At 33.5% G+C, this 14,152-nt stretch overlaps 2 protein-coding genes and 1 long non-coding RNA gene across 4 annotated transcripts; 1 reads left to right on the plus strand and 2 right to left on the minus strand.

The window, feature by feature from the left end:
- Nucleotides 1–313: 313 nt before the first annotated feature.
- LOC136272019 (tripartite motif-containing protein 2-like) lies at nucleotides 314–1,696 on the minus strand. Its single transcript, XM_066072688.1, has one exon. It carries the CDS (start codon nucleotides 1,694–1,696, stop codon nucleotides 314–316), a length of 1,383 nt encoding a protein of 460 aa, XP_065928760.1.
- A 4,039-nt stretch (nucleotides 1,697–5,735) lies between these two features.
- LOC105344422 (E3 ubiquitin-protein ligase TRIM71) lies at nucleotides 5,736–9,220 on the minus strand. The gene is made up of 2 exons (XM_011452202.4): nucleotides 9,058–9,220; nucleotides 5,736–8,801 (listed from the first exon to the last, which is right to left on the minus strand). Exon 2 carries the CDS (start codon nucleotides 8,767–8,769, stop codon nucleotides 7,069–7,071), a length of 1,701 nt encoding a protein of 566 aa, XP_011450504.3. The 5' UTR covers nucleotides 8,770–8,801; nucleotides 9,058–9,220; the 3' UTR covers nucleotides 5,736–7,068.
- Nucleotides 9,221–10,507: 1,287 nt separating this feature from the next.
- On the plus strand, nucleotides 10,508–12,517 carry LOC105335641 (uncharacterized). Of its 2 annotated transcripts, none has more exons than XR_010710297.1 (4): nucleotides 10,508–10,670; nucleotides 10,854–11,631; nucleotides 11,792–11,905; nucleotides 12,140–12,517. It is a non-coding gene; the product is annotated as an uncharacterized lncRNA (long non-coding RNA). The 2 variants fall into 2 exon arrangements; XR_010710298.1 differs by having other exon boundaries at nucleotides 12,168–12,517.
- Nucleotides 12,518–14,152: the final 1,635 nt, after the last annotated feature.

Consider the following 14,152-nt stretch of genomic DNA (forward strand, 5'->3'; position numbering starts at 1 on the left):
CGCGCTATATAACACCGGGTTTAGACGTTTTCTGGCAGGCAATTCTTTTCCAAAAAGGTTAATATAGGAGATAGTTCAGAAAACCTGCCAAAGTAAGCCAAAGTACATTGAAGAAGACGTGACGTGCTTCCCCGTGTAGAAAAATCTGCCTGTCATACAATGTAATACTGGTGGAATTCTTTTTAGTTTTTTTTTCTAACATTACGCAGATTGAGACAAAAATGCCTTACTTGATTTGTCTAAAAATGTAAGGCAGACATACTCTATTTGTGGGATTATATTATCTTTCTGTGCAGCTCTCTTTAGAAATATGCTACACAAGGTATTTGATTTTCTTTACTTTTCCGTTGTCATTCTCAGCCACAAAGAGGTTATCACTTTTATCAACACATAAACCGTACGGACTCTGCAATTTACAGTTATCAATGTAACGAAGAAATTGTCCGTTCTGATCAATAATGTGGATACGATTGTCCCAGTCAGCGATCAAGATGCGACTCTGGCTGTCTGTAGTAATGCCACGTGGATTGAATGGTCGCGTGGTAGTAGTGGTACGTCCAATATATGAGAATCGGAATTTTCCAACCTGATTTACTACCACTACTGCATGAGCGTCAATGTCAGATATACATACATCAAGATTCCTGTTCTCACAGACGTATTTAAAAGAGCTTCCGGGTGAATAAAGAGGCTTTCCATTGTCATTGTACTGTATACATTGTTTATCTTTGGAGCCGAAGTAACGCATAACTCTTGTTTGACTCCAATCGTCGCTTACAATGACAACCAGGAGGTCACTAGAGGAGGTACTACATATACTGACAGGCCTCCAACCCCGTAGTTTGATTATATTCTTTATCTTTTTATCCTTCACTGTGTTTACAGTTCTATCTTTCTGATCGGTATAAACAAGATGTCCGCTCGATGTCACCGCTATGTCTGTTGGTCCGTTTCTTGATTTGGTTTGGACTGACTTCACTAATTCTCCCTGAATGTTGTACAGTCTCATGATTTTGTCATCACCACCACACGTCCATATTTCGTATTCACTCTGAATGGACACACTACGTAGTTGGTATTGTCCATACTCAGTTTTTATTTCTGTCATAATCCTTGGTACATCAATGAACTGTATGGCCGAGGGAGAGGGCTCGGCAGCGGGCAAATCTATTGTGACGTAATGCTCTTCTGGCTCTTCTGTTTTTACAGAGAGCAAAGACAAAGTACCAAATTGTTCATATAGCAGTTCTTTATTAATCATCTGTGGGGTAAATCTAGGTAAAGAAAGTGTAAGTTTAGGAGGCAATCTGCTAAACTCAATATTCCTTGATTTGTAGGCTGCGACTCGGCTGACATCATTGGAGTCCAGTAAAGTCTTCAGATCAGCAATGCTCTGCGTAATTTCCGAAATGGCGCTTGTGGTTTCGTATTCCTGTTTATTTAGGACAGGCAGGTGTTTGAATTTCATTTCATCAAGAGAAGATTTCATTTCCTGGATAATGCTGTCTATTTCTCTGTGCAAATTTGCTCCATGTTTGTCAATAGCAGTTGTCAGTTTCTTACAGTTTTCATTTAAATCAGCTTTCTGAACTAGGAGAGTAGCGGCAGTATTTTGATATCTCGGATAAATGTAGTTTTCCAGTTCATGTAAATCTCTCTCCAAGACTTTCTTTCGTCGTTTTAGTGTTTTGGCCATGTCAACAAATTCATGACCTTGATGTTCTTTGGAAGAAGCACACTGTACACAGATAGGAATGTCGCATTGTTCGCAGTAAAGTTCACATATTTTCGAGGAATGTTTAGGGCATACGGTAGAAGATCCCCGCATTTTAAACGGCACCACTTTGTGTTCCGTTTCATCTAAAATATGTTGTCCCCCACAGGCTGTACATAAATGTACGTGACAAATGTCACAGTAAAGAGGTGGACCCGGCGTTTCGCAGAGATGACATCGTAACACATCTTGGGCACTACTACGGGGGTTCATGGCTAGATACTTGGATTGGATTCAAAGATATTCTGTAAAAGACGAGATAATATTTTTGTCAAGTTTTCTTATCTGTTCAATAGTTTTAAATACATGTTTTTCTAATGCAAGATAGCGGTTTAATCGATCTGCAGTTTACATAAATGTATTGTAGCTGCACAAAAACATTTTTGTATTGTTTTTTGAAATACATAGAATCTGGACTTTTAAAAACTGATTTTGAAAATATGTGTTATATACTCTGCTAAACGAACATATAAACAATCATTTGTAAAAATATTTCTTTTTGCATTTATGTCAAAAATAGTTAAAAAAAAACGAACCTCTACAATCCAGCGTTTGTTCTTCCTAGTCTAGTTCAAATATCATGTGGCATATTGATAAAGATTGATTAAATGTTGCGCAGTAGTATGATTAAATATTGCGCAGTTATATGTTTCACTATGGTGGCGTATATCTGCCTCTGAAATTAACACTAATTTTCTTGATATATGGTTGCGTTTCCAGTTGCATATCAAACATTTGTGTTTAGCTTTGACATGAATATATCAATATGCAGTGTATTACACCTCTGACTTATGTATTGAATTTTTCAAAGTTCTCTTCAGCTGCAAGACAAATAATATGAAACATGTTTATGCTGACGTGCAAAATAAGCCACACACTTTAGTATTACTTCACTTTAAGATCGAAAATAGCTGCATAAATGTTTCGCCCACCTGAAAAATGAGACAAAGGTTTTGAAGGTTGAGATTATCTTTCACAAGAAAATTATGCATGAAAAATGAACCAAACCTGACTTGTCACACCAATGGATAACTGGGGACAAAATCATACACATATAAAATAATTCTGATCATCTTGGCAAAAACCAAATAATGCAAATTTTTTACTAAAGCAAAAGGCGTGCGATAAAGGCCGCTGCTCATATTAAGCATTAAAAATCAAATTAATATTCTTGCTAGAAGTTCTAACCCAGTAACAATTGTAAATCTATATAAAAAAGAGGGCGTAACCTTTATACTTTATGGATGTAAATTCTGAAATCAACCATAACGTCATGATTATCAATTGTTAAATAAATCTTTTAGATAGGTTTATCTTTAGAATTTAGTAACTACCTAGGGAAGAGAATATGGAAATTATTTGTGTATATAATGGTTCTGTTTACACATGCATTAAATATTTAAATGAGAACAATAGATATGTTTTTATGTCATGTGACGCTGTTTTTAGCTTATGTTGTCATGAACAACAATTGACTCGTGTAGTTAAAGTTTGACGTTGCGTGAAAATTCATTCAATAACATTGCAACGTATATTTTTATCTGTTTTACCAGGATTTGAATTTTGCAATAACTTTAATACTATATGATGATGTATTTACATTCTTTAACATATAAGTAACTAAAATGTACAATACCTTGTCCTTTATAACTGAAAATGAAAAAATATATATATTATAGATTGCATGTCAAAAATAATAATAACCAATCTGCATGTACTGTAGATTCCTCACTAAACCCAAAGAATTCATACACAAAATAAAAAATAAAATAAAATACGAGTAGAAACTCTTGCAGATGATTCTATAGACCTATTTGAACTACAGTACATGTGCATGTATATGAAATTTCACCAAACAATTTATGCTTGCAATTTTATATCAACATTTGATACAGAACAGTGGAGTCACTGAAATAAGTACTCGCGTAAAATAAGGAATTCACACAATATTGGAAATTAAGTTGTGTACACCACCATAAAATAAGAGTACTTGCAAATCTATAATTTTCATTTCTTCTATCAAATGTCTTATCTTAAGTTAAGGATCCATCGCTTTTTTTTTCGGGGGGGGGGGGTGTGTTACATCTCGATAAACCTTCAAACTTGATTTCGACTCTACACACACTGATCCATATGGAAGTGGTGAGCTAGAGACTGACTTTTAATTTCAGCTGAAAAAACAAAGTGACTTAAATCAATTTGGGCAACTCATTTTGATTTTCCTTTTATCAATTTTTAAATGTACAAATGTGTCAGTTCTGCAGGTATGACTTTTTTTAACTGTTGTAAAATTCCTAATTTAGATTAAAATAAAGGAAATAGGATACCGGTATGACTTTTCAATATCCCAAAACATTTCAGCAATTTAAAGCATTATTCTTACAAATAGATTTATCTCATTTATGAAGTTTTTTTAAATGTGAGCAAAATTCAGAAGATTAACGTCAAATTTGTGTTAACTGTATGACATCTTTTTTCCTTGTGTTCCAATAGTCCTCAATTACAAACTGTTTAAACATTTCCAACTCCTACCATAAAGAGTATTTGCATAAGATGGGCACCGGACAAAAACGATCAGAAAATACAATGGTGTGTTCTGCTTATAACGGACTGGGTAACATGTTAACGGACCAATGATATTGTCAGTCACTATAACAGGAGTTTACCACAAGTTAATCTTGAAACCTATATCTGTGATACCACACTGAACACAGATTGGTACTGTGTACTGTACAGAGGGAAACATTTGCTCTCGTTTTATGTTTGCCCCTTTTGCCCTCGTTGTTAGGGGTTGAATTCAAATCTGAGTGAATTTAAAACAATTTTTAAATTACTGTGTTAATCATAGAAAATATCAATCATAATTATGTCTTGGCTAATTCAACACTGGGCGACACCATTTGCAGATGTAAGAGGGCGAAAAGAAAACAGTTCGAAAATAATCCCGTATAAAGTATGTCACAAAACTCACAGCAAATTATACATATTCAGTGAATGCTTCCATCTTTTTTCAAAAGGTACTACTTTATATTAATCAAATCCGATAGATGTTCAACCACACATGCTTTACACCAGTTTATCGGGAAAAGTAAGACTATACAGAGATGACACCGTGACACATCATGTGTCCATGACCAGGGGTCATCGTCAGACACAAGACAATTTTAGAAGGAAGACTAATCATATTTAGATCGCTTCCATTTCATCATTAAATTGTTGTGGCAGAATTTCTTGTTTAAAAACAGATAAAAACCCTGGACAAGAGATGATATGCAGCAAATCATCTTATCTATGAGTTTCTCATATCATTTAAGGTCGTTTAAGTTTTATCTTGTTTAAAAGTTATTTGTTCACTGACAATCAAACGTTCTAGAAGTGTGACGAATACAAAGAAATTAACACTTTAACATTAAAACTATTCAACATCATTAACGGTAAGATTTAAAACCTGACGTAACGGATGAAGCCTCACGATACTTTATGTCTTCAAGCAGCCACAGATTGGAAATATACATGCACACTTCAGACTGTAATTTGGGACGATGCAGACCAGGGACCATAAAACTAAGACGACATTCCGTAAGGATAATTTAAAGAAAAACTGAGTAAAATCCCGACGGTAAGATACTTGGGGGGTGGGGTTGGAGGGGGAGGGGTCGGTCCTGTCCTCAAACACCTGAGCAAGCGTTGGAGACAAATTGAATAACGTTGGAGACAATTTGAATACAGTGCGTTAGAATGAAAAAAAACCCATAAGATTTCATGTGAATTATCATGCTTTTTATTTAAAAAAAAATATTGATGCTAACGCATTTCAAAAGGCTTTTCAATCTAATCATAAATCAACCATTCTCATCTATGTTACAATTTATATCATATTAAGAGGGGCATTGTGTAGTGAGATTTAAAAGAAAAATATTTTGGGATTTAATGAAACATTTAATTATTTACTTTCGTGTTTCATATAGATATGTATATATTTTTGACATTTGATATTATAGTATAAAATCTTCATTTTCACACAATTATTCAAGCTGCATGGGCTGATTTTTTGGTTATGAATTACAGTATCAAATAATCTTCCATACAAACCATTATTATACACAGGTTTATTTTGATTTGCAAAAACATTACATGCATGGCTAATATTTAAAGCGACGTCAAAGTCGTAATACAATCATTCCCACCACGATCTCAGGGTTAAATTTCAACATGATGCGAAATAACATGATACCCTTTTTAACCTTGTTTATTTTGTTAACACAATGTGTACGTCAATTTTACATTGAAACATGGTTTAAAGATATGAAAAACTACTACGATGTCTATTGTTATACACATACTTAGCATAACCTTCGTTTATAAGCGTTCACGAGATTTGATATAAAATCGGACCTATCAGCTTTCAGGGTTATGACTAATGATAAATACAAAGTGTTGGCCTCTCATTTACATTTGATCGAAATACAAAGTTATCTGTAGGCATATAATTTAATCTCAATTTATTTCCATTCATTACACATATTTGTCAATATGTTAACATATAAAATGAAAACAAAATCAAAGTCTAGCAAACAAAACATTCATACATTGTTGGTTTTTAATAATTAAACCTGTTGAAATACAGAATAAAAAAATAAAAATTCATAAGGTCATATTGTACAGATTTACTTGCACTCGGAAACAGTAATGACCGACTCATATGGACTGAGTTCAAGATCACAGCAGTTTTGTAGGGCTACGTAGTTGAACGGAAAGCTAGCCTAGCCGCTACGTAGATATTCGTAGCCTTAATATTTCATGCTAAGCATCAAATTCAAGATGGCTACCTTAGTTACCACTTAGTAACAAACATGAAATTCATTTATTTAGTAATGTTTTGTTCATCCGTAAAGTTTTAATGAATTTTAAAATTTATATATCCGCGTGAAATAAACAAATTATGTCGATGTAATTAGTCTTAAGTTGAATATTTCCAACTTCAAATCTGAGACCTAGCGTGCTAACCTAGCGGTCCGTTTAATAGACTTCGATATTTACGACCTAGCGGCTAGGCTAGCTGCAACGATCTTGAAGGCAGCCCCGTTGTTTATCTTCCTAGCACATTGGGTGTATCATAAACTTACTGACTCGGATTTCCTCGAGATAAAATTTCACTGAGATTTAAAAAGTTAAATTATGTTGCACAACATATTCTCAATTTTTTTCAAATCTTAGGCATGCAATAATACCGTTTTCTTCACAAATACCCAGTTAAAAAGAAATGATACATCCTAAATAACAAGCAGGATTTCCTACATGCAATATTGAATTTTCTTCACTTTACCTGACCTTAACTCAGCAACAAAGAGGTTGTCATTGCTATCGACACATAAACCATATGGAAAAATCAAATCACAGTTGTCTATGTAGCGGAGGAACTGTCCGTCCTGATCCAGGATGTGGATACGTTTGTTCCAGCAATCTGCTACCAGGATACGGCTTTGACTGTCTGTGGTGATACCGAATGGATCCAATGTTTTCCTGATGAAGGAGTGGAAACTATGGTATTTAAAACGGAGTTTCCCGGCCTGATTGACCACTACTACGGCATTTGCTTTTCGGTCAGACACGCATATATCTAGATTCCTGTTTTCACAAATGTACTTCATGTTGTCAAGCATAGAGTCAAAAAAGAACAACCCATGAGGTGAGTAGAGAGGCCGTCCTTTGTCGTCATACTGAATACTTTGTTTCTCTTTGGAGCCAGAGTAACGCACAACTTTTACTTGTTTATTATCTTCACTGTACATGATAACAAGGAGTTCACCAACACTGGTAGTACATAAACCCCGAGGCTTCCACCCCTCTAGTCTGATCACTGTCTGTATCTCTCTATCCCTCACTATGTTCACAGTACTATCTTTGTGATCAGTATAAACTAGATCCCCATTCCCTGTCACTTCTATGTCCGATGGATAATTCCCGGGCTTGATTCGGATAGACTTCACTTGTTCTCCTTTTGGATTGTATAGTCTGATGATGTTTTCCCAACCACAAGTCCACATCTCTTTATCATACAAACAGCAAACACTGCGCAGAGGATTAATAAGTCCTCCATAAACGGTGGTTATTTCTGTGATAATCTGAGGTATATCAATAAGCGGTCTGTACGGGGGAGAGGATTTAAGACTTGTATAATCCATTGTGTTGCCATGGTTTTCGGTTTTAATGGATAACGCCGACAGAGAACCAAACTGTTCATAAATCTGTTCTTTGTTGATTTTCTGAGGGGTAAATGTTGGCAGAGAAACGTCGAGGTTAGGAGGCAATCTTCTGAATTCAGCATTCCTTGATTTGTACGCAGACACAAGGCTGTCATTGTTTGAGTCTAATATCTTCTTCAGATTACCAATGCACTCTTTGATTTCAGACATAGTGCATGTGATTTCATCTTCCTGCTTCTTGAGAACAGTGAGATATTTACAGTCTATTTCATCAAGTTCAGATTTCACTTTTCGTATCATGGTTTCTATTTCTCTGTGTAAATCTGCTCCATGTTCGTCAATAGCAGTTATTAACTTCTGAGAATTTTTATATAGATCAGCTTTCTTATTTGGGATGTTAGCTGCAATCTCTTGATATTTAGGGTAGATGTATTTCTCTAATTCTTGTAAATCTCTCTCCACTAATTTCCTTTGGCTTTCGGGTGTTTTCAACATATCAACAAATGAATGCCCTTCATGTTCTTTTGAAGAAGCACACTGCACACAGATAGGAATGTCACATTGTTCACAGTGAAGCTCACATATTTTTAAGAAATGTTTTTCACATTTGTTGATGGACCCTTTTTTTTTAAATGACACCACTTTGTGTTCTTTGGATTCATCAGAGATATGTTCCCCAACACAAGCTGTACACAAGTGTATGTCACAAATATCACAGTACATAGGGGGGCCAGAGGTCTCACAGACGTAACAGCGTAACAGATCTTGGGCACTACGCCGGGGGTCCATGCTCCGACGTTAGGATTGTTTTTATGAGACTTCTAAAAGAAAAAAAAACAACAAATTTTCTACTTATTATTGTTTAATATGTTAATAAGGTATCATGTTACCATAAAACAGTTTGTTCAATGATATTCTTTAACATTAAAGAAAGATCCGTGATCTAATGAGATAATTCGGACTTCATCATTGTAGTTTACTAAACAAATAAACAAGCCATTTTTAACATACCTATGTTATCTCTTTTATATAAAACGTGATTCATAAAAGAATAAAAACTTATGCACATGTACATACCTTTATTAATTCATTATAGCTACTAAAGCTAGTATTTTTCTGTTTCTTCCTTGGGCGTGATCATCACATGATCATAAAAAAAATGTTTAGATTTGCGTATTCACTTCCTCCATGAATAGTCTCTTAAATAACAGCGCTTGGGGATATCAAATCTCCTTTTGTTGAGGAGGGGATATCAAATCTCCTTTTGTTGAGGAATGGGTTGTATGAAATTAAATCCATAAACAGGGGCATCGTATCCGCTCTACACTCTATGATATATATATATATATATATAAAGAATACACAAGGGAAGAATCGGAAGTAGACACGATTTGTAAACAAAGTAAAAAAAAAACTTATTTGACATAGGTTAAGCAAATCCTCCCACACAATGTTGCAAATATTGTCAAAAAACACGTTCATATTGAAAAACATGTTTTCCTAATAAACTTGGTAAAAATCGTTTATATCTCGTTAAAACCACTGTCTGCTGCAGACATTCAATCTCTTTGCCCAAGAAAAGATAACTCTGTACTTTTTCTCTCTATTATGTTCAGTAATAGTAATAGAAGTTCGGCTGTAAACTGTAAAATGTTTAGGGAAATTTTCATCTTATGTAACTACCGTACTGTAAGCATGATAACATTCGTTCCGATATCTTTGGCATGTACTTTAATTAGCGTAATTTTATATGCAATTGTTTAAAAACAAATATATTTCCTATCATTTAATCTTTTGTAGAAATGTAAATATGCTAGTGATTTGATATTGACAATTAAAACAATGCTGAAATTCTTAGGCAACGACAATTAATTTTGAAGGAATGGGTTGCGAAGACAATAAATGAATTATGAGTATTTTAATTATTGAATAACCAAATAATAAAAAAAATTATGTGTCAACACCAACGTAGTTTTTCATTAATATTTTAGAGAAGAAAAAAACATATTTAAAATTAAATACTGTTACAACACTTTTTCATCATCATTAATTGTTCATTCTAAATTACTAAATAGTCTATTCCTATACATCTGCAGATCTAATGATTTAATTTTGGATGGCAGATCTACAGAGTTATCTTTTCTTGGGCGAAGAGATTGAGTGTCTGCAGCAGACAGCGGTTTTAATGGGATAAAAACGCTTTTTACCGAGTTTATTAGGAATATTTCAATTTGAACGTGTTTTTTGACAATATTTGCAATATTGTGTGGGAGGATTTGCATAACTTTTGTCAAGTAAGTTGTATTTTGACATTCTTTACAAATCGTGTCCTACTTTCGATTCTTCCCTTGTGTATTATTCATATACACGTATGTCATAGAGTGTAGAGCGGATTCGATGCCCCTGTGATCCATATGAACACTTTAATCAAGTCCTAATCTTAGGGGCGTATGTTCTGACGCTATATACAATGTATACATCATAGATAATCCTATAGGGTCTGTAAGTCTCGTTTGGTTTCACTTTCGCTTTACCACTTCCGGGTACCTCTACTCGGTAAACAAATAATGAAATAATATGGTATATTGTTTTTCCATCGGTTGCACCCACAAGACCGGTAAAAAGTTGCAGTGCAATTTATACCGATTATACCGACGTCAGTTAAAGTAAACGATGGGTGAACGATGTAGGTAAGTAATCACCTGAAAAGTCAAAGAGAGTTGCAGACGTCAAAGCTACCGAACAAAAAAAATTATTAAATTGATTAAAAGGCTTAAATAAATGATTGAGTAAAGATTTCATTTGAGTTCAATGTACAATTAAGAATACTTTAGCCTAAACATTTTACTTATCGTTAAAATACGTAATTTTAGGAGAGCAGACAGAGATTATAATCCAAATGACAGGATTTGCAGCTGCCATTTTCTCGATGACAAGAAATAGAATGAACCAACTATATTCAGTTATATTAAAAACTTTCGATGTTTTCCAGACGTAGCCATACCAAAAAGGTATTAGAAAATCTGAAAATCCGCAGTTCCACAAAATACACATATTTCATTGCCCAGTTATGATACATACATGTATGAATGAATTTAGAAAACAGAGTTCGTTATCATAGATATATTTATAAAACATGTTTATATGTAAACTGTAATGCAAAAGATAAATATGAAGATATAATGTCATATTTAAGTAGATGCAGGTAATCCAACTACAATGAATATGCACATGAATATTGTATGTGATCTGACTAAACATTCATTTTACATAATAATACACGTACATGTGGTTATAGTCATCATGTAGATCAGTTTAAATTCTGCATGTTAATGTGCATTAAAAATATTTTATTGAACATTCACAAGCAGAAAAAATGCAATACTTCAGTAACATCAAGTGAAAAGGCAGATCACGTCATATGCTAGTCTGTTATATCTTCATAGTCGCAAAATTATAAAACCTGGTGCAGTGGAAGTATTTGCTTCAAACATAGACGTGGGAGCTGAGGCTGAAGTTGAGGCCGTTTCCAATATTCCTGTACCAGACAGTATAACTGTACTTCATGATCACGAGTATGCAACTTCAAGTCCTCAACATAATAAAGGAACCGACATGGTGTAAAATGTGTTATCACAACCAGATACAAATGCATGTACATATATATATATTTTACATTAAACAAAAAAATTGATACTCCTTTATGGGGGGTTTTATGCTTCCAAGCAAAGTGTTTCTATATGTTTGTATATTTATAAACATGTATACTAAGGACTATATAATATATAGTAAACAGTAATTATTCTTCCAGCATCCCTTAAACACATGGAAGAGGAATTAGTAAAGTTGCAGCAAGAAATTAAAATGCTCAAGCTAAACAAATCCGTACATGACAATTAAGGACATAATTAATGACCCTGAAATGGTATGAAAACTATTGGTTTTTAGCATAATAAACATTTTCTTATTGGCTTGCATATTTGAAAACATTATTCAACATTATTTTAATAAAATAAATGGTTTCTGAAAAGATATGTTACAATGAAAACTATAGATTTTGCAGTATAAACATTTCCTTATTGGCTTGCATATTTGAAAACATTATTCAACAGTATTTTAATGAAACAAATGTGATTGTTGTTGGTTTCTTTTTGTACAGATGCTGCTGTATGCATCATTTTTTGCAGATACTTTTCGCATTTTGGAGAACCTCGTGGAGAGAATGGGCCCGTTCAATAATTATGGTGGTTGGACTGTGGTGAACTTCAGTGTCAGTGTCAGTGGTCAGTTGTTGATGACATTAATGAAGTTACGACTCAACTGCAGGGACCTTGATTTAGCAGAGAGGTTCAACACTAGTCGTGCTACTGTGTTCAATATCATCAACACGTTTGTGCAGCTCTGCATGAAATTTTGTTTGAAGGGGTCATGAAAGCTGTTGGAATACCAAGTCAACTGAAATGCCATGGATCCATGCCAAAGTTATTTGAAGAATTTTCATTGACTAGAAAAATCACATTTTACACTGAAGCCTGAACTGGAAAAACTTCTTTAATCTATTTTTTTTAACTGAACGATTAAAATGTGTAATTATTTCTTTCCTTTTTAGTGTGATTTTTTTTCTTGGTTTTGTTTACTTTTCTTTCTTTTTTTTGTTCTTTTTTCTTTGCAAATTCAGTTCTAATGAATAAGCACATGAAAAGAGCAAAGTGATCACGATGATTACAATGCATCTTTTAAAAGAAGCACCCCGGTTTTTTTGTTTATAATTTGAATCAATTTTAAAATAAAAACAGTAGTTCATAATGGTGAAAATTGCTGGTTTAATTCTAAAAGGTTACATTTCTTGTACTATAACTCAAAGGTCTTTGTGTTAACAATGCATATATATATATATATATATATATATATATATATATATATATATATATATATATATATATATATATATATATATATATATATATATATATATATATATATATATATATATATATATATATATATATTGTTTTTAAAACGTTGCACTTCCACCGTTGCCATTCTGATAATTTAAACTAGATTTTGACCGTGCGTGCACGGGTTGACATAACATATTGGAAACATAAAATAAAGAGCCTCCCGTGGTTAAGCGTGAATGTAATGCGCATGCGCAAGATTGTAAAATCCATGAACATTCAGATGATTTTCGGATTTTTTTTTGCGGAATTTTCGTTGATTATTAATTAGCGAAGCTTGATTGAGAAAAAATAAAAACAAATTGGTAATCTTCAAGTACCAATGATGTTTAGAATATATAAAACAAAATACAGTACTCTTCCTATCGGTATTAAAGTAAAAAAAATTCGAGTCTATTATTTTAATATAGTAGCATAGATATTATAGGTATTTCTTTGGGAGGGGATTTATCTGTTACCAGTTGAAAGTAAATGAAATATCTGCTATATCAACATCTTAATGAGAAAAAAAATACTCTTTGTTCAGCAAATTCGACCCCTATTCCAGATCTATTTAAAACAATAGACTTATTTTTTAAGGGGGCAAAAAATTATTTTAAACGATTAAGTCTCCAATTCCACATTCAACTAGGACAATAACATTTCTATTTTTAGGAGGTTGGTATGAGTGGTCAACGCTCTCTATTACATTAAGGAACTATAAAACCGTTACCCTTGGATCAGATTTAATTACGACAAAGTATCGCTAAATACCTGGCTGTTTATCGGGTCCGACCACTTCTGTAGGAGCGTCCAAGGTCGGCCAATGACATGTTTATTTTTAGGGCACATTAATGTTGTATTGTCCATCGACATCAGACCCCCATTTGGCCTATATTTGCTTTGTTTTACACTAATTGTGTATCGTGTCTTTAGACTTATTTCAGGAAATCACGCGAGCTTTCCTAACCGGAATGTCAATATTTATATACTTCTAACTCAAAGGTGCTGTCTTCATTGTTTTCTTTTTATAAGGTTGTATTTTTTAGATGGCCTGCTTTATTTATCGCTCAGTAGTAGTCAATGTTACTTACTAGTCTCTATAATGTATGAATGGTATATTTCACCAGACATATTATTTGATTATTCAGAATGACTCAGCAAAATATTCATTCACATAGATTAATCCTTATATGTACATGTAAATTGTAAGAAGTTAAACAAAACCTACAATA

This window comes from Magallana gigas, chromosome 10 (genome assembly GCF_963853765.1).
Source record: "Magallana gigas chromosome 10, xbMagGiga1.1, whole genome shotgun sequence".
Classification (NCBI taxonomy): Eukaryota; Metazoa; Mollusca; class Bivalvia; order Ostreida; family Ostreidae; genus Magallana; species Magallana gigas.